A 26,057-nucleotide genomic window follows, 5' to 3' on the forward strand; every position below is an offset into this window, starting at 1 on the left:
AAATCGAAGAGATGTGTGATTTGCCTATTGGTATTTTTTTCTTTTGCTAATATTATTGTCTTCTTTAACAAAGTTATGGTACCGTATTTCTTCCTTTCTTGTTATTTTTTTTAACTATGTGTTGTATGTATCTTATTTAATAAAACAATTGTACATTTGTACTTTCGACCAGATGAAATATACATTGTTTTTATCTTATATATTGTCCTTGAAAATATATGAATCAATATTACATTAGACCTCTGAGCTTAGGGATAGGTTATAAACGGGGGGATAAATAATTCATGTAAAAGTTTGGAAATTGCTGATGACATCAAATCGCCAAATTAATCTAGTTAATATATTTCAATCCTATAGAGACATACGTCTCTAAATTGTGTACAGACATAATTATATTTAATATAATATTTGCCTTTGACTTGGTCTCAGGTGCTGACGAAGGTTACTTAAGTAACAATTGTCATTTACACTGAAATCGATATCATATATATAAGAAGTTAGTTCGATAAAGTTTTCTGTACACCTTAAATACAGACAACGTACTTAAACTCAAAAGCATTTATATAGAATGCAGTAAAACTCTATAGATGTGCTATGGTTTTTTTTGGATTTAAAATCAAGACAGTCATTGTTGTTATCTAGACATCTCTCCGCGCTTTTTCTAATTGCTGAATATTACCTTGATTTTGGAGATTATCCAAAAGTGAGTTTGCTCCCTCTTTGAAATCCAAATGACTGACACTTGAGTTCCAAACGCCCCTGATGTTTTTTTCCTAATTTATTATACTCAATACTGTCTATAGAAAAGTCCAATTGAAGTAAACCCTGTTTATAGTAATATCCTGTATTTCATTTGCATTTGTTCAAATATATGGCCTGGCTATTTTTAAACTTTTACTTATCATAACTTTTTACATCATTATCATTATTAAAACATGTTGTGAACGATGCATGTCTGTGGAATAAACCGTCATAACCATATTCGTGTTACATATTTGGTATTACTAAAAATTGAATCAACACAGTCTAGTAAAATTACATTATTTAATCCAACGACAGATTCATAACGTTTCCTAATCTATTTCCCAGTCAAAATATACCCCAAAATACATACATTTATAAAGCATCAAGTTCTCAAGGCATATGTAATATTCACTTTGACAAAATTTTAGAGAGATCACAACAAGGTATAACATATAGGCCGATAGTGTCAATTCTGAAAAAAAATCTACATAAAATTACTAGTCAGAGATAGTTTCCTGCAATAGTGTGAGCCAATAACTGCTAAGTTAATTATTTATCAATTATGTATAGTTTTTATTGTACGGTATTTATACATCAAAGAATTTCACTCACACGATTTGCAAACGTGCTACTTTTGAACAAAACATGTTTAAACTAACTGAAATGATATCTTTAAATACAATATTCAATATTACACGGAAAGACAAAACACTTATCAATACACAGAGTGAAAGACAAGATCATAATAAGAAATGGTTCAGAGATAGTTGTGTTGTGATAAGAGACAAAATAAACATCTTGAGGTCTTGTCAGACCAAACAATCAATTTCGCTAACTAGTATACTCTGTTGTTTACAGGTCAGCTGAGGTTCACTTCCGGGTCCGGAATGTTCTTGCTCCTTTACATATTACCCTTGGTTGTCTTAGACTGTTTTCTGCTCTTTGGTCGGGTTGTTTTCTCTTTGACACATTCCCCGTTCCCATTCTTAATTATATTTTATGATGAATGTAACTTCAAGGCTCATTTCTTTGCTTACAATTCAATTTAAAAACATTTTGATTTTCATGTATTTCAGTCACAAGGAGAAGTTATTTCAGCTTTGCAAATAACTACAAGCGATTCCGTAATGTGTATGTACATTTAACATTTCGTTTGTTCTGATATATTAGAATTTTTAACAGTTTCGGTATATTACTTTTTTCTAGCATTGTTAATAAGCGTTTATAACGTTTTTCGTGTATATTTTAAATTTAATCTTCATTGTAACAAGATTTTATAAATCTTTAACATAATCTAGTTAACTCATGCGATCTAATGTCTACTGACAAATGTATCTTTCATTATACGAACAAGCTGTATTTTTATCAACTCCAGTTATAATTGTTTATTCTAGTATCCTAACAAGTAAATTGGCAGTAATAACAACTTATTTTATTAGTACCGGTAAATTGGCAGCAATAACAACTTATTATATTAGTACCGGTCAATTGGCAGTAATAACAACTTATTTTATTAGTACCGGTAAATTGGCAGTAATAACAACTTATTCTATTAGTACCGGTAAATAATAAGTGTAATCATTCAATGTGTACCAGAAACATATAAAATATGCGCCGAAATCAATGAATAAACAAGTCGTCTTGATTAGAGATGTTGGCATACAATTGGGCTTGCTTTTGACAAAATAAAAATTAATTGTACGTACATATATATTTGTATTTTCTAGATTGTTAAAACAGCAACGAACATAAGTATATGTTTGTAACATTAATCTATACATTTACATGTGCACAAGGATTTTTCAATGTAAACGGCTTCTTCGGCAGGATTGGTCTGGACCTATTTAAGTACGATAACATAAAACACCAATTTTGAAATTAAATCTTACTTCAAATACGGTACAAAAATAAATAACTCATTCATAATAAAAGCTTTTATCTTAAAAAATTGCTTTATGTTATGAAAAAAAAAATGAACACTGTTAAAAAGATTAATCAAACTTGCTACACACAGAGAAATAATATATATAAAAATAATTTTGGCATTTTCCCAAAAAAAATATATATCATATTTTGATATCAGTTGGAATGAATATACAATAATTCGTTTCAAAAATCACAAATAATATCATGGACAAATAACATATATCTATTATCGAAATGTAGGACATATAACCAAAACAATTATTGTTGATATTAAAGTTCCAAAGAAAAATACCCAGAACAGAATCCGGTCTACAACTTGTGCAACCCTTCTCCAGTCTTGTATTATTTCATAGTCATGGTCCTCCCGCTCATGTTTGTCTATCACACTACGGAGAGACTGTAAGATTTCGTCGTTTATGCGCGAATATGAATGACCTCGATTTGATTTTGTGCGACTTCGTTTAAGATTTTCGGTTTGTAATGAATTGAATCTGACGTCACGTGGAGAGTGTATGCTAGTTCCTTGATTATCAGTGACAATTGTATCTGCCATTCCGTTTTCCATTTGCATTTCATTTTGTAACTCTTGTGCGATGTTGTCTAGAGTCATTTTTAAAGACATACTTCGAAGAAACTTCGTCTCATTTGTTGTAACTAACGAAGAACTAGAATTATTAATACAGAAAAACTGTCTTAATTTTCCAAGAACAATTCTTCTCATCCACAATGGAATTTCCTGCCGATTAGGTCCTCTATGATGGAGATTTAACACTAATACTGTCATAATCACGGAAATAGAAGTAAGGGACATAACTATTGTCAAATAAACACCTGAAATAAAAAAGGACATGATATCAACAAACATTGTATTGCCATTTAACAAATGAATCTACGCTTATAAGGAGCCATCAAATAAAAAAGTACATTTTATCAACATCAGCAGACAAAATTTTGATTCAAATAAAGTGATAATTCTGAATTTAACTTCTTTACCATTGAAATTGTGAGAACATTTGTCATAGTATTTACTTCAAATTGTAGTTTTTAAGTTACTAATATTTTCATGTATACAATTAATAACGCTAGATTAATAATTTGGTGTCATCTACACATGTACTACGAACAAACGCGAAACGTTTCTCGATATTTAATATGATAAACTTTTCTAGAAAAAAAAGTTAGATTTCATCACAACCCAAAAAAACAGTTAAATGTTTTCCAATCTTGCAAAGGCCAATAAATGTTCTAACAACTTCTTTTTTTATCATGCAATAATACTCAATCTGTCCATGTTAATTACCAATGTAATGCTTACTGTCTGATAAAATGATTCCATTAGTGCAAAAGACTATATTTCCCACTATATTATGAAATTTCATGTTTCTATCTTGGCTTTGGAATCAGAATAACAATTTATTACCAATAACAAAACTATAAAATTGCCTGACATGTTTTAATTATGATGCTTTTAATGATAAAATCAAATTGAAACTAATTACATCGAAAATAATTTTACAAGAATTATCAAGTTGTAATAAACAATTTGCACGTCTTAGAATTGAAATTCTCACTATATTTGAACACATCAACAATTCTGTGTAAGAATTGTAATTCCAGATTCAGAAAAGATGCACAATTAACACATACAATGCTATTTGGAAATAATGGTGGGTGTTTCTATCCTATAAAGTATTACATAAATTATTTTTGAGTTCCCTTGCTTTATTTTGATTATTATGTTTCGTTTTTCAAACTCGTTTATAACAGAAAATAGGTAGTTATATATATTGGACTATTGAACACACGTGTTACAATATAAATTAATGTTCATGAAGACTTTTCATTTCCGTTCAGACCTCTTTTTTAAAACAGAACCATGTAAAAAAAGAAATAACAACAAATTTCATTTTGATGTAAAATTTTGATGTTTTCGATAAAAAAAGCCTCACTTTACGATTCAGATATTTTTAACCGGAAGGACACTATCCAGCGTGCATTTATTACTTACTTATTAATGGAACGAATTCGGATGTTTCCGGCAGATTTTCCGCTACTGCTAACATAAAAACAGAAAAGGCCAACAAAACTGTAATTCCAAGCGCTATTTTCTCTCCTGAGTCTGGTGGAAGACAAAACACCAGTAACGTCAGTGCTGACATCATTATACAAGGAAATACTACATTATACATATAATATAAAGTTCGTCTCCGGATATGGATGTAAAATGTGACGTCCGGAAACGGTTCTGGACAACATTGGTAATAAACTACGTTTCTGTGTATTGTTATACTTAACAATTCCCATTCGCCATTAATAACATAATTATCTAAATCAACTTCAGATGTTCTGTTTAAGATATCAACTTGGAAGCCATCGTATGTCCATGAACCAAATTTTAGTTTACATCTTTGTTCATCAAAAGGGAAGTAAGTCACGTCAACCTTACATGAACTTTGCAATTTTGCCGGGACTGGCCAAAATACTTCACCATTAGGCTTGACCATAGCGTTAGCAGACATTAAACCATCAGTGTATTCTGCTGCACTGTAAGAATAAAAGACTATATGTGATTCTAAACTATCATGAATATGGAAGAGAAAAAAAAAATATACCAGCAAGAAAGTTGTTGTAACAATGCCGTAGCTTACTCTCTCAAATATTTTAACAAGGGTTCATATCCGATTCTGAACATTTTACGCGAAACAATAAAGTGTTATCATTATATATAATTAAACGGAAATATAAAATTCGGTTCATTTGCATAATTGCTTAAAAGAGGTTTTTACCTTGGAATATTTGTAAATGCTTGGGATATGAATGTTAAAATTTATAAAGACAGCCTCTAGATTCACAGATGTGGCTTAAATGATTTGAAGTCACGTTTTGCATTTGTCGTGTTTTTGTTGTTGCTTATTTTTTTACTATCCCAAACCCCTGCTTTTAAGATATACAATAAAGTTTATAATCGATTGATTTTTCAATGTCAAACAAAATATCTCGAGAATAGCTCTCTAATGAAGGGTTGTTTACTGAAAAAAGTAATATTATTAATAAACTTAATGTTCTATCTGAAAATCTTTAAAAAATGTATTATTTAAACGTATTATTTTAATTCATGGCACAAATGCTTAGAAGAAAACAACTGATAGAACTTAAATCAAAGAAATTGACTTGACTGCATACTAGTATTTAAGATACTCCATATCAACGATTTGAGCCTGATTTTTGGTGCCCTTTATAGCTTACTGTTCGGTGTGAGCCAAGCCTCCATGTTGACGATGAAGACCGTATTTTGACCTATTATGGTTTACTTTTATAAAATTGTGACCTGAATGGAGAGCTATAATATTGCCACTTATACCACATCTTCTAATATCTACTTCATAGCACCGGTTTAAGCCTGCTCGATTAAGACACATCATAGAACCGGTTTGGGGCTGCTGCCTGCTTGTTTAAGACATTTCATAGCACCAGTTTGAGCCTGCTTGTTTACGACACTTCATAGCACCAGTTATAGCTTGCTTGATTAAGAAACTTCATAGCACCGCTTTGAGCCTACTTGTTTTTGGACATTACATAGCACCGGTTTTGGCCTGCTTTTTAAGACACTCAATGTCACCGGTTTGAGCCTACATGTTTAGGACAATTATGCATAGCACCGGTTTTAGCCTACTTGTTTAGAATACTACATCGTACCGGGTTGAGCCTACATGTTTAGGACAATTTTGCATAGCACAGGTTTTAGCCTATATGTTTAGAACGCTAAATCGTACCCATTTGAGACTGCATGTTTAAGACACTTCATAGCACCGGGTTGAGTCTGCATGTTTAAGACACTTTAAGCACCAGGTTGAGCCTACATGTTTAAGACAGTTCATAGCATCGGGTTGAGCCTGCATGTTTATGGCAATTATGCACAGCACCGGTTTTAACCTAAATGTTTAGAACACTTCATAACACCGGTTTGAGACTGCATGTTTAAGAAACTCCATAGCACCGGGTTGAGCCTGCATATTTAAGACACTTCATAGAACCGGTTTGAGCCTGCATGTTTAAGACACTATATAGAACAGATTTGAGCCTGTGTATGTTTAAGAAATTACATAGCACCGGTTTGAGGTTGCATGTTAAAGACACTACATACATGTACCACTGATTTATGCATAAAGCCCAATGTTGATCACTCTACAACTATTCGACATCAAAAGCACAAGAAACTTATTATACAAGAAAGGGACGAAAGATACCAAAGGGACAGTCAAACTCATAAATCTAAAAACAAACTGAAAACACCATGGCTAAAAATGAAAACGACAAACAAACAACAGCACACATGACACAACATAGAAAACGAAAGAATAAACAACACAAACCCCACCAAAAAACTAGGGGTGATCTCAGGTGCTCCGAAAGGGTAAGCAGATCCTGCTCCACATGTGGCACCCGTCGTGTTGCTTATGTGATAACAAATCCGGTAAATAGCCTAATTCGGTAGGTCACATTCATGAAAGGGAAGGGGATTGTAGTTACGACGTAAGGAACATATCCGATATCATTTGTGAAACGGTTATTCCATAACGGTCAACCAACTCGTGATGGCGTCCGTAAAATTTACGAAGGGATGATTTCAACTTCACCATTTGGAACTCTTGGTTTAATAGCTTCCTTGTGAGCAGCAACCCTCTATCAAGAAAATCATGATAGGAAATATCTATTCGACATCAAATGCACAAGAATCTCATTTTTTAATGCCTAACTGTTTATTATCTTAAAAGTAATAAGCACTCCGAACAAAAAAAAAAACTTTAATTAATATAAGAATTAAACTTCATTGTTCCGACTCAAAAAGGATTTCATACAAGATGTGAATTTCTCTCTTTTATATCATTAAGTCCCGGGTTTAATTTACCAATTCACATTATAAACAATTTCTTCAATAAAATAAATCTTTCTTTATATGATTAACAATTGGACTATTAGGTTCCAATCCCGTTAAGTATTTACCAAAGATATATCTATTTACACTCAATATCTGCATATAGAAGAGTTTTCTGGATGTTTTCCTCTTTGGGATAAATCAAAGGTGATTTATTCTATTGATTAAATGTCTGAGTTTGTCTGTAGATCTGTCGACCATAATTTTGATTTCAGTATTTAAAATGTCCAATGAAAACTGAAAAAGCCATTTAATCATCCATCATTTGATTGAGATTTATTAAGGGATATCTTTGTTTCCGTGTATCTATCAACTGCGGAGATGAATTGTAATAAATGAACTTGTTTTTGTAAGCTTTGTTCTATGATGAAAGGAAATGTTTCATGGCAATCATTTTAAAATATTCTAGTAAAGTAATCTAAAAGTATAGTCAACACAATGTGACAGACTTGCTGTAGTGAAGTCAAAACTAAGATTAGAAATATATATTTTTGAAATATTTGAAAGGTGAGAGAGCGGAAGAAGTTTTTGTATTTATACAAGATTAATTTAATTTTGGATGTAACACGTCTTCTGATTTGCTGATGTTGTTTTGTTTATCAGATCATAGACATCATTTTGTCATGTGACTGTAATATCATCAACGTTTTTTCATGGTTTACTCCGGTTTAAAATGGAATTTAGAATAAAATTATAGGAAATGACTTTAGTATTTTTTTCTGTCTATTCGAAATAACACAAAACATGTGGTGCACACTTAATAAAAACCGTTATTTCTTCATAGACAGACAAACAAATATTACAGTCATTCTTTAAATAGTTAAAGAAAATAACACTTTATAAATTGTAAGAGCTTGTTCGGATTTACCTTTATCAGAAATTCTGAAACCCAAGGATGACATGGTATAGAAACCGAAACACGTGAACACCTTCATGACCCGAATGGGGCCTAAAATGATCCATCTGCGGTCAAATTTTTTGGGGGGAGTTAGAGGCGTAATAGCTTATATATTCATAACCAGGCAATTTAGAAAAAGTATGTCATAATATGGAGGGCATTTCTGGTCATTATTCCTTTCGATAAATTGACGCTAGAGGTACGCGTAACAGGTTGTTGTATACCTTAGAGCTATACGTAATATTTTGTTCGCATACCCTAGAGTTACGAGTAACTCGGTTTCTATGTACTCCAGATGTAAACGTAACTGTTTGTATCTCTTGGATACACAGTGTTACGTTTACAAATTTTGACCCGAACGGCCATTCGTACTTATAAACCATGTTAATGCTGAAACACTAGCTATGCATTGACTTGATAATACATTTTGTACTTTCGGGGGCTACCAGTCCAGAACAGTTGTACCTACTCACTAATATACAAAAGGAAAATAACACTTTATGAGTCAACGCGTCCGAAACGCTTTCCTAGATTCTCTTTTATTTGAAACAGTAAAAGACGAATACATATATGTGAGAAGCTGAACTAATTTTAAATACGACTTTCAATATATGGTTTCCATTTTTTCAAGGGAAACTCCCTTTTGCATGGTTGGAAATGGATTGCTCAGTCATCATTTTGTCTATCATGTGTTTGCATACCGTTTTTGTTTATTGGTAATTTTCGCTTTTTGCCATGACGTTGTCAGTTTACTTTGAATGTCCCTTTGTTATCTGTTGCCTGTTTTCTTGCACTTTTTAATTATCAAGGTAAGTCTCATTACCGAAATCCCAGAGGTTTTAATCAAACAGAACAATGTCCATACAAATATAATGGGACCGCATAGCCTTTGACCATAACTTTCAACATAAAAGATCACGACGGGTGCCACTAGTAGAACAAGAACTGCGTACCCTTTAGATGTAAAATCTCCAGTTTAGTGCCTAAAACTGCAGCTTTGCTTCTGGAGCACATCCTATATATCCATTTTGTTGGTGTGGTTATTGTTGCTTATTTCTACAAATATGAGTTTGGCGAGATCGTTTTTTTTTTCGTCTTTTTTTTTCTCTCGCACAGTCGTAAATAAACTCATTATATACACTAGGATTGAAATGCTGTATGCAAGATGCACGTTTCATCTGCAAAGAGTCTCACCAGTGAGGCTCGGTTCTCAAAATTAAAATGCCAAAATAAAGTCCGAAATTAAAGACTATTGAGCATTTAAAATTCCGAAAGACTTTGCTAAATAGTTTCAATGAGACATTCCATGGGTAGAAAACCCTAATTATTTCGAAAAATCTGATTTATGATAATGACCATATCAATGATTATTCATGGCAATACTTATTTGCAACTGGGCTAGTCCCTCCAGTAGGAAACCTCCACTAATTGATATCGACTAATAAATATTGAATATCCTCTTGGTATTTTTCGACTTTTTGTTTTCAATGTACCAAATGTTTTTACACTAATAGCATAACCGATTTGTTTTAAAAAATATAACAAACACCATGGTTACCAATTAAAGAAACACAGAAGTTGAAACACTGCAATAGCTTTGAACATTACACAGACAAAAACACAGCATGACTCCTATACAAACATTAAGCTCGAACTCATGTGTACTGAAAGGTTAAGCAGAGTCTATTCCACACGTGCTTTTTCCATTGGTTTTGATCATGGTACTACTAATCTAATATTGGATTTTAGTACACATTATGCATTAACGAGATAAAGAGATCATGGTGACAAACATATCATGTTTTTTTCTTAAACTGATTTTCCGTAGAGTTCATCTCCCCCCCCCCCCAACCCAACCCCCAATAAACTTTAATTCAGTTGCCACTTTGCTGGAAGTAACTCGTTGTCAATATAGTTCTAAGATTAACATCTGGGACAATACAGCAACAGTGAGATATATATTTAATACGGAGATGCTACTTGAATGTTCTACAATTAAACCTACTTGTTGTACAAAACAATATCTGGAAGCCATATTTTATCACATGGTATGCGGAGGGTTGTTATATTATTAAATTCAGTAGGCGGCCATCGTAAAAATTCATCCATCCATTCCTTAAAAAAAGAAATAATGGCGACTATTACTTATGTATTTTATAATAACAATATTATTATTATTATTATTATTATTATTATTATTATTATTATTATTATTATTATTATTATTATTATTATTATTATTATTATTATTATTATTATAATATTATTATTACTAGTTTTTTTTGTTTGTATGGTAGTTTTCATATGTAAATATTTGGATGGAGAAATTTAACTTGTTTACAAACCATTTTTGTTTTAAATTCATTGTTCTGAAAAGCTGTTCATACTGGAATCACTACATTTCTGTTCCATTTTGAATATTATGTTGATGTTTTAGTTATGTTAACAACACCATCGTGTTCTTCCTTATCCCTTATGCTCTCCTTTTCACTTATAGGTGACATTATATAACTTCTTATACACCATTGGCTTTCAAATATTGGGCCTTGGGTGTTCCTGATGAAGCTAAAGTCAGAAAAACGCGTCGGACGCCTACAACTTATAACGTGTTGTCTTCATTTTTAAAGAAATTTCAAGCTCTTTTATGATACTTTCCTCATATCCTTGCTTTAGTTGTGTGCAATATCACATTTTGTTGTGTGTGATTTTGTTTTTCTTGTTGATATATCGAAATTTGCTTTTAACATCAGTAAATGAACACTTAACAAAACAAACAGTTAGAAGCTGTCGGTCATCACACATATAAAAACCTATAGTTCATAGTTTGTGGAAGAATTTTTAAAGTTGAAATTCAAAAGAAACTTTATTTTCGATTAAACACACATAATAAAAGACCCTAAAATTATATATTTCAAACAATACTAAACATTTATATTACCTGGTCAAGCCAAACGTTGGTTACTAGAACTTGATTCTTTTCATCCTGAAAAAATAGTTTTAAAATTATAATTACCGATTACATAGTATGTTCACAAAGTTAAGGCATGACGTTCATTTTTATTTACCATTCATGGCCACAATATCTTAATTCTTCTTTAAGTTATATTGAAACCATGATAAAGATTGACATGAAAGAAAAAATTTCAAGGGACATGACAAATATTTCTTTTGATATACTTTAAGCAAACTGTTCTGTTTTTTCTTTCAAAGCTAAGGGAAAGATCCAAGAAAAAAAATTTGAATCACCAAAGCTGAACTATAGACAGTCAATATAATCCATGACCAACGTCGGGTGAAAGAGATGAAACTCGTTCTTTCAAGAAGGTTTGAACGCTCATAAACATAATTACATTGCAACATGAAACAAAAACCAACATTTAAAAAAAAAAACAGAAAAAAACAAACAAATAGTTAGGATCTATTTGTATTGTGTTTCTTAATTATATGTCTTTGGTTTGGTCATTTGTTTTTGGTTTATCTTTATGAACATAAGAATATATTGTATGTTTAAAAATAGGGTTATCCACCAGAGATCAAAATTTAATGAATCCCTTAATCTGCGATTGTGTGGGTTGAACAAAAAAAAAAAAAAGATTCATCACTATGATTCCTTACACTATTACAAAAAAATACATATCATTAAAAAATTGGATATGGACCCCAAAACAAAAGACTGACTTTTTTTTTACTAAAGTGCAAAATAAACTAAATTACATGTTTGAGACGAAAACTCATTTAAAGTGAGTAAAAAGACATTGAGAATGCATCAACACAATATGACTGTACAGTAGACGTGTGGATATATGACGGTGAAGAATGATAAGGGTATACGATACAGTTACAGGGGAGGTAATGACGTTGCTAACGTAAAATGTTATTTTCGAGACGTCAAACTGTGACATGTTGGGAAAAGATGCATTTTTCGACTGATTTTTATCATTCAAACTGATTTAATTTGAAAACGAGTGCATGGACCCCTATTTCTTAAAACGACATTTTGTTTCATTTTGCAGGGAGATTATGTGAACACTAAATTTTAAAAAAACTGTAAATAATGAATTTTTTTAATGTTGATAAATATACAGCAGAAAATTACGTTTTTTTTTCTCAATTCATGACCATTTGATAAATATGCGTTATTTCTGAATGGAAATTGCATAAGTTTTTAGAATACTTATAAAATACAGAAATTACAAATCATTTAACAAAAAAAAAAACAAAACAATTTGTGTTTATCTTTTAAGACAAAAAAGTTATGGCTTTTTTTGAAAGGGAAAATACTGCCAGAAATCCGAATGTTGAGCAAATATCGAAAATTTCGACCTCATTTAACTCAAAAAGTAGCACATGAAGGTATATTTTTTATTACATATTTGTTTTAATCAGGCAAAAAATAGCCTACATGGAAATTTTAATTAAACTGTAAATACAGGATCAAAACTGTATCGTATGCCCTAAACTCAGACACTTAAGTTTAATATTTTTACATCTTTTGTATCTTTCGCCTATCTTTTACAATTGATTTGTATGTTCAAATCCTCTACTCATTTAATAATAATCAAACAACGGATGTGTGGTTAGAACGGAAAACATTCTCAACAATTTTTACTTTTAGGTGACATTATTATTCGGGTTTTTGCTTATTTGAAATATGCAATTCTAATGCTTCACTTTCTTCAGACTAGAAGATTGATTATTGTTAAATCTTATTTTCTGAAAATATTCATCCAACATGTATTTTAATCAATGCACAGATTAAAATTAATCTCTTTCTTTAATATACATCATCCATGATTAAACGGATCCTGAATTACTCAATCGAGTTGCAAATGGTAAATTACAGACAACAGCAGTTTGCCGATATACATTTCACACAATCCATTTTGAAGACATATCAAGATCAACAACAAAAAAATGAAGGAAACGAGATAATATCAGATTTACATGTATAATGCATTCGAGCGTTAAGCCCAATTGGTTACTCAAATCATTTCACTGAACATTATAACGCCATTTCATTGCTTTCTAACTAATTGGTATATAGATTGTTAAAACTTACCATATCAAATATTTGGGTCATTGTTAAACCCATTTTGATTTTAACTGCTGTTGATGCATTCCGTACAGGTCGAACAGATTTTTCATAACCTTTAAGTATATAATTCATTAGTCTTTGTTCGTCAGGATATGTCATATTATATGGATGTCCATGGAATACTTTTGGCGGTTGATTATGTACTACATAAGTCACATTGAAGTAAGGACTGTCTCCTATTGGTGAAAGATCTGTGTGTATGTTGTCACCTGTAAAATATAGTCAATTGTATTTGAGAATTTAATTGCTGAACATTTCTGAACGGATAGGAATGTTCACATATAATGCGGGAAGTTTGCAACAACATTGACTGGCTATACAACCCTCGCGCGGTCGGTACATACGGTTGGTCGAGATCATTTGAATACGGTAGAGCGCCATGGTCTTATTTAATTTGAAGTCTTTATGACGAGTCAGTAACTCGTGTTAACGACTTGTCTAACTTGTTATCACGATTATAGTTCAACCTTAAACATGATACACAAATTATCAAACATATTATAGTCGTTTGAACGAGAAACTGAGTCTTGATAGAGTACAGTTTTATCTTTCAAACTATTAAGCTTACAAGGCTGAAATTGGTAGTAAGATTCCGCATCATTGCTTCACAGAGTTATCGTTTTTGAACACACACACACATAATGCCCTGTGATTATTATTCAAATTTGATCCGAATAGCATTAATCCAGTGCAGATGTGCTTCAACATATCTTTGATCCAGGACAATTGAGTTTGTTTATTCAACATTATATATGAAACATTAATTTGAATTCTTGAATTTTGATAGTATCTATTGATTTTTTGTCCTTCATGTAAAGTGGCTTTTTTAAGCAACACATTTTAAAATCTGGTGATATAAGATTTTGATAAAAGATAGATCAAAGTATAAGATATAAAAAGCGAAGTATTAGTACATACAAAATGATATCTTATGTGCTAGTTTGGCATAAGTATCGATAGAAAAGTGTTAATAAAACATAAATTTATCAACATTCTGCCTACGATCACAAAAGCAAACATTGACACATGTCAGGTCATTCTTGAATGAATTAATTCATATCTGAAGCTTTTTTTTCCGTAGATAGAGCAAAATTGACAGGCTTTATTACAGTACAATATTGCATCCTAACTCTATCTTAATATTGAAAATCTAGTTCACCAGCAGAAATTAACCACTTTTAATATAATGATATTTTTCTACAATTAATTATTTCGTGGTTGTAGAAATTTTGTAAATGGTTGTGTTATATCTTAAAGTGTGTATTCTTTAAAATTCGGATTGATGGCAGGTCTTTGATTGAATTGGTTTTATTTATTCCTTTTCTAAAGACGATTTATAGCACGATATATTTTATAAACATATTGATTATGAGTGTTGGTGATGACTGTATGTCATATTACACATCGTCTTGTTTTTGTTTTTGTACTGCTTACAAGAAAAATAAAAAAATCTGAAACAAAATTTCTGCATTTTTAAATAGACGTTATAAATATAAGTGAGCAAAATCAAATTAATCAAAAGACAACAAACCTGATATAACTGTTTGCATTGGTACATTAGTAGTTTTCATTTAACCATTTAATAAAGAATCAAGTATATTTCTAAACATATTAGAACAAAAATGTCTAACAAAATGGTATTATATAATTTGTTATCAAATCACCAGAATCAGCCTATACTTTATATGGCATAACCACATCGATATCGTAGATTTACTGTTTTATTAAAACGGCTAATCAATCACCCCAAAGCAATCTGATTAATGAAACGACAACACCAGGCTACCAATGTCGTTATTATTTACAAATTTATTCTGAATTAGGTTTGACTCTCTGACTTGTATCAATCAAATACGATAAGATAATAAAAGAAAATTAAGAATATCATAGTTGGAATATCTGAAAAATTACTACGAGAGTTATGTTATTATTTTTGTCGGAAATTATTTTGTTGTACATTATTATATTTTTTAAACCATTCCAGCAATTCACGCACTTCTAGTTTGATGCACTTAGGATCATTTGTCATTCTACCTTGATGCATTTAAACTTGAATCACTAGCATTCTTCTTTTTATTGCTGAAAAAGCACCACACTATGAATAAATGTCTTATCTTTCAAAATGTTATGGATAGTTATCGAATGATAAGGTCGTAAACGGCTCCTTTTTATGTAAAAATTATTGACAACAGTAGTCCACCAATGCACGCTTAAAACTAATCAATCCAGACAGACCATCCACATAATGTTACACAAATAAAGGGAATCGAATGCACTTAGGTGTGCCGATAGACTAAACAGGCTGTGCATTAATCAACAGCGATGATAAAAAACTAAGTCATATTTTGGCTATATAGAAAATGACACGATTTGCAACATATCAGGCAACCAATTTTAAAAGGCTATAAGACCTCTTGAATTGAACCTTGTATGAAAATGACAAAGCGGTGTCAAATGAAATTCATAATAAAATGAATAGCCATGAAATTGATGACAAACATTATTGCATAAAATCAATAAGCCATGAGATAAGCAGTGTAAACAAGGTTAATTGATTTGCAATGTATGCATCCCTCCTGACCAAAATGTGCACTAGTGGTTCATCAGGTAATTTTTGTATGTTCCAGTCTTTAAAAAACGACCAAATGTATATTCTCCTACATAAAACTATAGAAAAATGCATGATAATTGAACCATGACAATTTGATGAAGGAAGATTTCTGTATGTTTTCAGACTTTTGATGGATAACAAACTACATATTGTTTATGGTTAGTGAAGGCTAAGAAACGGTCTTATAGATTCTATTCCATAAATACAGCTATTCAAACAACTTGTTAATTTTGTCTTGTATGGCAAAGAATATGTATTATTAGATATGAGAAATGATTGTCAGGCAAAGCAGAACTGTTAAGATCAGGCTCTATCATTTTTTGAGACGAGACAATTGGCAGAAAAATATAAACGTCGATTAGTTGACATTAATCGCAGGATGCCATCTATGATTGACCAATGTAAGTTAGTGAAACCAATTGTATTACAACGAAAATTAAAAGGCGTATAATTGAAATTACTTAAGAAAGTGATTTTAACAAACAGATAGTTAACTGAATAATCATCTTCTAAACTACGTTAGAATATCAACTATAGATTAGACCGAAGTTGCATACACATCTTATTAAAAAGTAACAATAAAATTCTCTAAAACAATTCTATTGCACCAAAACAATGTCAAACTGCTATGATAATAAGACAAACAAAATTATTTAAAATCATTAGAGTTCGGTACTGCAAATGGTGTTTGACTTTTTTCAGCTTAAATTCTTTAATTTAAAGTTCTTATAACCAAAACGATCTAAAATGCTGATTATATATATAATTTATGTATGTAAAGTTATGATATAAAAACCAACTTGAATTTCAATTTTGGATAATGATTATAGGTATATGTAAATTTCTCAAGCATAAAATTATACTCAACAGTATTACCCTGAGATGTTTTAGTATGGCAGGTTAGGACGGTTTATGTCCATACCTCTAAATATTCATTGTCCCCTAATTGTGTGGTGAAGATGACGTCGTGTTTTATTGGATTAATTCTACTTAGATTTGCATAATCAAAATGATTTTTGAAAACAACACAGAGTCTAAGATAATAGAAAAGTTCCTATATTGCCTACTCAACCCAAAGAATTAGTGTTCTTTACCAAATAGTGAAAAACTTTGAAGTTCTGAAATCCAGAATCACATGAATAATTTCCAATCCAAACCATCGCAACTATTTGTTTGAAAGCCTTATGTAAAACTTTAATGTTATACAAAATCTTCTTTCAAAAAGGAGGACAGCGCTTCTCACACTTCTGATATTTATAGAGTTGAGTTATTTGCTTAGCGATATATTATATGCCACAATGAGTCCTATGGTTTCGTCGTATTAAATTCCCACTCCCTACAAATGTAAAAATACAAACATAGCGTTTTAGCAATATTGACTGAATGTCAACTTGTAAATTAATATCATCTTTCCAAACGAACTCGCCTATTTCAGTTGAAACATACAAAGTGGGTAGAAACATGAATTACTACATTCAATCAAAGACTGAAAATAAATGAAAATAATGAAGTTTATAGCGCTTCATCAGAATTATTGTGATACCTATTCAAACAATCAAGATGTGGTAGGACTAAAAAAAACTTTTAAGCATTCCATTTAAGATTTCCAATGATGAGAAAACGAATTTACTTCCTCTTTAGCATCAGACAAAATATGATATGAAGACATAAGAAAACCGTCAAGTTATCTGTTAATGATTCTAAACCACATACAAGGTATTTGGTCTAAATGACTGTCTTCAGACGTCTTTGTTTTAGTCAATAACAAGTTGAGACTCGGACAAATCTTTCTAACATACAAAACGGTCGCTTTTTAATGTTGAAAGCATCTCATGTATTTGAAAATTGTTAGATATCTATTAATAGTACAAGGGTTTAAAATGCTTTGTCCTTGGCTGTTGTCAATAGTACTTTTAGTTTTCTAATTGAACTTATAAGCATTGACTGCCGTTAAATATTATTCCTAAACAGCTAACAAGAATAATCATGATACATTCATTTCTTTCTTATATTAGATTACCCTTTCGAAATAGGACTTTGTTTGCGTCTAGAATTTCATCAGAATTGAAAAAACCAAGAGTCTCTAAAGAGTCTGTATGTACATTTTGAATACATATTAAATGAGGAAAACTGCTCTTTCAAAGTCAGTAAACACTGTTTACTACACGCACAATGCTGACTTGAACATTCTTGCCTTGTAACTATAACGACCTCAAACATGGATAAATTCATCAAATGGCAATAACTTCTATAAAGAATCAATTAACTATTTCGGTCATATTATTTATTAACAGCTCCGAATGTGCTGAACAATTCTGATCTTTACAGTTGATCAATTCATTTTAGTACAATACGCAAAATGGGTTTAAATCATCTTTTAAGGGAAATGGTTATGATAGGGGTTAGTGAAATATTGTTATTTATTTGAGTTGAGGTTAAATATCATTTACCTAGCAATCTTTCAAAGTACAAAATGTGAGTTGATGTTGTTTGAATTAACAAACCCAGTAATTGTTTACCTAATACACCTGTTCATTCATATATAAAATGAAATTAATGTATGTTATGAAAAGCTATGTCACAAAAGGCAGTCAAAGTCAAGTCCTCATGTCTTTTAAAAACAGACATGTCGAAGACCATTCTTTTTCTATTCCATTGGTAAATATAAATATCACTTTGATGAGAGTCTCAAATGTTTACGAAATAAACATGCAAAACAGATTAAATGTTTCCTAAAATGTTTTTCTTTAGAAATTTATCCATCTGGATTATATGCATTATGTCTTATTTAACAAAAGAAAATTATGGGTTACCAAATAATACATATATATAAACGAGTCTCAATTGAAAACTACGTTCAAACCTATGATTGCGTCGGATAAAATTAAACCGCAATTTTTATACGTGTGCATGTAAAACAAATTTCGTTGTAGAAGGATCTAAAAACAGCACAAACAACATTTTCCAAAAGACCAAATAAGTGAAAAAGTATATTTAAACAAAATGCATTTGACTAACATGTCGAACAACTGATGTTCTTTAACCCTGCTGACTGCCATTGGCGATTGCCAAATAAAATTGATCACAAGATGTACCAAAATGGATCTAAATATAAATTTAATACTAAACAGAAAAAAAAAATTAATTTGTGGCCACGATGTTTTGCCACAAACATACGGTGTCAATATTTTTTAAGTACACCAGATCCGGGTTTCGACAATAAATGTCTCTTCAGTGATGTTAGGGATCGAAACGGTATTTGGAAGGCCATATAAAAAGTACTCTCATTTTTAGAAAAGTACCCTCATTTTTAAATAGACTCTTCAATTTTAAGAGTCAATATAGGATGAACGGATCATATGAACCGGAGGGAAAATATGATACAGGCCCAAACGAAAAAATATAAACGAGTCTAAATTGAAAACTACGTTCAAACCTATGATTGCGTTGAATAAAAACCGCAAGTTTAATACGTGTGCATGTAAAACAAATTTCGTTGTAGAAGGGTCTAAAAACAGCACAAACAACATTTTCCAAAAGACCAAAAAAGTGAAAAAGTATATTTAAACAAAACGCATTTGACTAACAGGTCGAACAACCGATGTTCTTTAACCCTGCTGACTGCCATTGGCGATTGTCAAATAAAATTAATCACAAGATGTAACAAAATGGATCTAAATATAAATTTAACACTAAACAGAAAAAAATGACTTGTGGCCACGATGTTATGCCACAAACATACGGTGTCAATACTTTTTGAGTACACCAGATCCGGATTTCGACAATGTCTCTCTTCAGTGATGTTAGGGATCGAAACGGTATTTTGAAGGCCATATAAAAAGTACCCTCATTTTTAGATAGACTCTTCAATTTTGAGAGTCAATATAGGATGAACGGATCATATAAACCGGAGGGAAAATATGATACAAGCCCAAACGAAAAAATATAAACGAGTCTAAATTGAAAACTACGTTCAAACCTATGATTGCGTTGGATAAAAACCGCAATTTTTATACATTTGCATGTAAAACAAATTTCGTTGTAGAAGGGTCTAAAAACAGCACAAACAACATTTTCCTCAAGACAAAAAAAGTGAAAAAGTATATTTAAACAAAACGCATTTGACTAACAGGTCGAACAACTGATGTTCTTTAACCCTGCTGACTGCCATTGGCGATTGTCAAATAAAATTAATCACAAGATGTAACAAAATGGATCTAAATATAAATTTAATACTAAACAGAAAAAAAATGACTTGTGGCCACGATGTTATGCCACAAACATACGGTGTCAATACTTTTTGAGTACACCAGATCCGGATTTCGACAATAAATGTCTCTCTTCAGTGATGTTAGGGATCGAAACAGTATTTGGAAGGCCATATAAAAAGTACCCTCATTTTTAGAAAAAGTACCCTCATTTTAGATAGACTCTTCAATTTTAAGAGTCAATATAGGATGAACGGATCATATAAACCGGAGGGAAAATATGATACAGGCCCAAACGAAAAAATATAAACGAGTCTAAGTTGAAAACTACGTTCAAACCTATGATTGCGTTGGATAAAAACCGCAATTGTTATACATGTGCATGTAAAACAAATTTCGTTGTAGAAGAGTCTAAAAACAGCACAAACAACATTTTCCGAAAGACCAAAAAAGTGAAAAAGTATATTTAAACAAAACGCATTTGACTAAATATATATAATCATTTGATAAGTGTTTAATAGTTTGTACATAAACCTCAACAGACACATATACTAGTATTTGTCTGAAAATGGAAAAACAAAATGTGTGTCTGTTTATTTTTTTGCTGTCAACTGTTGTCTGAGAAATCAGCTAATATTGATCATGTTTTACAAAGACATATAATTAGTATAATGGAGGGTGACCTTAAGGAATTAAGCATTATTAGTGTGCATTCGTGAAACCACAAGTTCGCTTAATTAAACAATAGTTTTATGGTTTTCCAATATAACTGAAATTAATCATGTCGTCTTTTTACGCCAGAAATTTAATGTCTAACTTACTTACGTTCCTGCTCTTGAGAAAAAAAAATGCTAAACTAGAAAAGAGACATGATGAACGAGTTACCACATGAAGTAGAATTTAATTCCGAGGTCGTGGTGATGCCAACTAAAAATACATTTAGCAGGATAAAAAGTTGAAAGTAATGTTCTACCAAAAGTACTTCTGCAAAACAACGCGTGGGGAAGCTGCACAGTTTGAATCATGTATATTTGAACTAAATTTAAAACGGCGTGTTTATGTTCAATTTTCCACTTGTATGAATCAGAAAGCTAAAACTTAGATATTAAAACAAATACAACATTTAACATGAATAATTAAACTTTCAGAAAGATTATTTTCAGACAAAAGAATCTTCGTTTATTTCACAGTTATAATTAATGAACGTGTATGACATTGATAAAGCTGTTGTTTATAGTAAATGTTTGACTCATAATTCAACATTTTTATTTTCAACTACTAACTTCTCTTAATTGATCATAAAATGCACAATTTTGTTATAAATACTAGTAGTCCAAGTTTTTAGGGTCTTCTTTCTCTATTTTATCTTTTTATCTTTTTCTTAACTAGAGCGTCACGAATGAGTCCTTTGCAGATAAAAAGGATATTTTGCGTTTGCTATATTAGTTTATCTTGATCATTAGATACCTGGACAATCGTCTGGTAACGTTCAGCGATAACTTTTTAGGACGAAAACACTTCGAACAAACTACATGATTTCTGACAATATATAAAATACGGCGAGCTAAAATAAAGATTGGTCAGTTTGCATTTCCACTGTACAATTACGATGAGTTAAAATTCGTTCTAATCTTTCGATTACTACAGCTAGGGTTTATTTTACCGTATATAGTGTTTGAATCTCTCCCGAGCAATTGTACGTACCATTCTCACAGTACATAGCTGCATATTTATACTTCAGCACTGCCTAATGGAATCTACAATCCCCTTCCCTTTCATGAATGTGACTATTTACCGGATTTGTTATCTATAAGCAACACGACGGGTGCCACATGTGGAGCAGGATCTGCTTACCCTTCCGGAGCACCTGAGATCACCCCAGTTTTTGGTGGGGTTCGTGTTATTTATTCTTTAGTTTTCTATGTTGTGTCATGTTTACTATTGTTTGTCTGTTTGTCCTTTTCATTTTTAGCCATGACGTTGTCAGTTTTTTTCGATTTATGAGTTTGACTGTCCCTCTGGTATCTTTCGTCCCTCTTTTAATGCAAATCGAATTCGAATTACGTGTGAATTCAGCATCATATTATTAAGTGCATCATTTTTGTTTTGATATATATGTGTGTCCTGCCTTTAAACCAAGAAACCCCGAACGAAAACTTTTCAACATTTTGAAATTTCGATATTTCGCATGATAAACAATACTTAATATTAACACTATTATTTTATACAATTGCGACGAGTTGAATTAATATCTTTATATGCTGCCTGTCAATATAATTTGATAATCATGGCACAAAAGGATGTGCGAAATTAAAGTACAAATGTTCCAAAGGAGAAAGTCAGATTTCATAAGTCGAAGATAAACTGGCAACACCATGGTAAATTAAATGAATCCAATTTACCTTTAGAGTTTTATTTTTTGTACCTATCTGGGAATGAAAGCAGACACTTATCATTGGTGACTAATTAAAATACTGGTTGGTAGACTCAAATTATAGCAATTTGTTGGGTTGGGTTTGATACGCAATTTTTATTTTACTGCACCATATAAGCACTTGAAATTTAATGTATCTAAAGTAATGTACGAATATGAGTTGAAAGTGAACACCATATCAGGTTTACGTTTCAATTTTAAGTTGGTAAAGTGAAATACGTCACTTCTTTGGAAGCATATACAACTTATATGACGAAAACATGTCAACTTTACCAAATTGAATAAAAACGTATGCTTAATTTTAACTATCTCACTCATATCAAAATGCTGTCTAATACACAGTACGCTTTTGTGTAAGTTTCTGATTTGTCTTTTGAAACAAACCCGTATCTATTATTGAAGTATGTATTAATTTACAAACAGGTGATATGCAGCAAAGAACGTGCTTCTCTTGTGAAAATTGACGATGCAGATGAAAATTCATTGATATGTTCCGCTGGAGGTAAATATATATCAACTATCGTGTGCTTCTATTGCAGTTAACAAATGTTCGGTTTGCACGGTCTTTATTATTTGATTGGCTGTGTTGTATACTGTTATTGGTCTTTTTGTTGTCGTGTTTCGTTCATTATAGATGATTATGTCAGTTTATTTCGAGTGAACTATATTGTTATGTGATGATTATCTGAATACATATTGTTTAAATTAATTATCCCTTTTAGTGTCCTTCCACTCTTTTTGCAATGTTTGTTATTTTTTTTTTAAACAATTCTTGTCACCCACAATTCTCATTTTTGCATGTGCAGGCATTGTATTTTTTTTCAATGTTTTGATACAAATAGTTGACTAAATAAAGGAACGGAAAGCGTCATATTACAGTTAAGTTATTGTTTAATTGTTTCAGGGGGTTTCGTTCGATTTTTACCCAAAAAAAAAAAATCATTATAGGTCAAAGTACGATCATCACCACATACATGTAGCCTTGTCTCACACCTAAAAGCAAGATATATAGGGCCCCAAAAATGACTGGTTTAAAACCATTCAAACGGGTAAATCAACGGTCTAGTCAGATAAAAAACGAGAAACGAGAAATGCTTATGAACCACATCAACAAACCACAACTGCTGAACATCAGATTCCTGACTAAGGACAGGTACAAACATGTGCAGCGGGAATACACGTTTTTAAAGGCACCAACCGTCGCCCTTATCTAAAACAATGGTGTAACATCACAGCATAAAAAGACACACAACAAAATATCAGTTGAAATGGCTTACCTCAATTAAGAGACATATTATCACTAGTGAACATACACCGAACGAATAGATTTGATCTATGGTATATAATAATAAACACAGGTAAATAAAATAATTTTGTTAACAGGTTAAATGGCGAAAGGAAATAGTTTTACAAAAAAAATAATTTTGATGTTCATTGTACGTAGAAGTGAAAAAATTCCAATAATACCTAACTCCGAGGAAAATTTATAGTAATACCAAACACTTATCAAAGCTGGTATATAGACCAAATATTGACCTGAACAAGTAAACATTAAATAACAAAAAGTCATAACAAAGAGTATCAACAGGTCAAATTAACAAGATTATACTGCTTTTATTTTGGTATTATCTCTTTCGGTTAATCACCATTACATATAAAAAAAATTAAAAAGTGATGTTTTTTGCCAATAACACAATTATCTACCCGGAGACCAAAGGAGCTAAATGTTATCAGCTATTGGTAACCGTACATGCTTCACTAATGTGTGCATCACACCTACATGCATTACTATAAAATGGTGGAAGAACATCGGTTTACAAACAAATGCATACCAAAAGATTACTGATACCCTACTGTCATTTTATACGTGTGTAGTAGAATTGCCTATCAATGTTAAATTACATATGTACAAGTACCACTCATTATTGATACTTTGCATGCCAAAGACACTGTCCTTGTGAAAAAATGGATTACTATCATAATTATAAGAGTTAATCGTAACTGTATGTCAGCAGACCATAACCTACAATTTTGCTTTCCTACTTTTTCTTTTGTTATTTTATATAGGTTTGCCACATACACGAGTAATTGGATAATGTAAGCATAATTTAACTATTTTATGTGTACACTAAAGTTATTTACGTCTTTTGTATTTTAGGTAATATAATACAACAGCTCACCTATCATATTCCTTTGAAAAAATCGGCCGTGTAACTGATAAACACTATTTCATTTTCAAACATAGTCTTTGACATAGTCATTTGTATGTCTCCTATGTTCATAATGGCCTTTTAATTAAGATTAAACATGTTTGTACTATCATGATGTCATTAAAAAAAGGATTGCTACTTACAATGCACATATTGAATATTGAATTTCGTTAGAAAAGAGGTTTAATTGTCTTTGTTTGCTGACATGTAAGCTGATTGAGAAAAGTTTACATCGTTTTAAGTTGATTTCATGATGTATTGCATTGCCAATACGGTCATGACCATACGCGTATGGTCGAAATACTCGTATGGTTCGGAACATATTTGCTAATTCTTGCGATACTTCCAAAGATAATGTAATAATTGAACTAAAAAATTATTTTTTCCGGCCAGGGTAGCAGAATCCGTATTAATAAAAATAACTGGGTGTGGACTTCTAATGGAACGCACGTTACCTATGACAACTTCGACTCGAACGAACCAAATATTGAAAAGGGCTTTTAAGATTGCATCAACGTATGCAATGATGGTACATGGAACGACTATAGGTATGATAAAACTATATACTACTTGTGAAAAACGGGTTTGAAAAAAATAAAATAAAAAAGACTGGACTTGGATTGCAATATTTTTTACTTACTTTTTGCAGAAACTGTTTCTTGTTAATTTGATCTGTTGATAATATTGGTTATGCGTTTTTGTTATTTAATGTTAATTCATATCTCTTTTATATACCAACTGTTATAAGTGTTTGACATTACTATAAATTATCACTTATTCGTACTAAGAACATCAAAAGTATTTCCTTTCTTCTTTTATACTGTATGAACATCACACTTCCGGCACCTGTACATGAAGAACACGAAGTTTTACCAAGCACCAATTTTATAGTTTAATTGTTGATATTCATCCCACATGTACCAAGTTCTAGAATATTTTACAGTGGTATAATACTTTTTCCTTAATTATTCATCTCTTATGTTTTTTTTAACTTT

The 26,057-nt window shown here is 31.3% G+C and overlaps 1 protein-coding gene across 1 annotated transcript in view; it reads right to left on the reverse strand.

Annotated features, from left to right (window-relative positions):
* Positions 1-1,089: 1,089 nt before the first annotated feature.
* Positions 1,090-26,057, reverse strand: part of LOC143071576 (neuronal acetylcholine receptor subunit alpha-10-like) — a 32,975-nt gene continuing 8,007 nt past the window's right edge. Inside the window, exons 2-6 of the mRNA XM_076245974.1 lie at positions 13,564-13,808; positions 11,443-11,487; positions 10,510-10,619; positions 4,679-5,214; positions 1,090-3,501 (exon numbers count right to left, since the gene is read on the reverse strand). Coding sequence (XP_076102089.1) covers positions 2,897-3,501; positions 4,679-5,214; positions 10,510-10,619; positions 11,443-11,487; positions 13,564-13,808 — 1,541 coding nt within the window. The 3' untranslated portion in view covers positions 1,090-2,896. The remainder of the gene's footprint in view (positions 3,502-4,678; positions 5,215-10,509; positions 10,620-11,442; positions 11,488-13,563; positions 13,809-26,057) is intronic.

The sequence above is a fragment of the Mytilus galloprovincialis genome, chromosome 4 (assembly GCF_965363235.1).
Source record: "Mytilus galloprovincialis chromosome 4, xbMytGall1.hap1.1, whole genome shotgun sequence".
Classification (NCBI taxonomy): domain Eukaryota; kingdom Metazoa; phylum Mollusca; class Bivalvia; order Mytilida; family Mytilidae; genus Mytilus; species Mytilus galloprovincialis.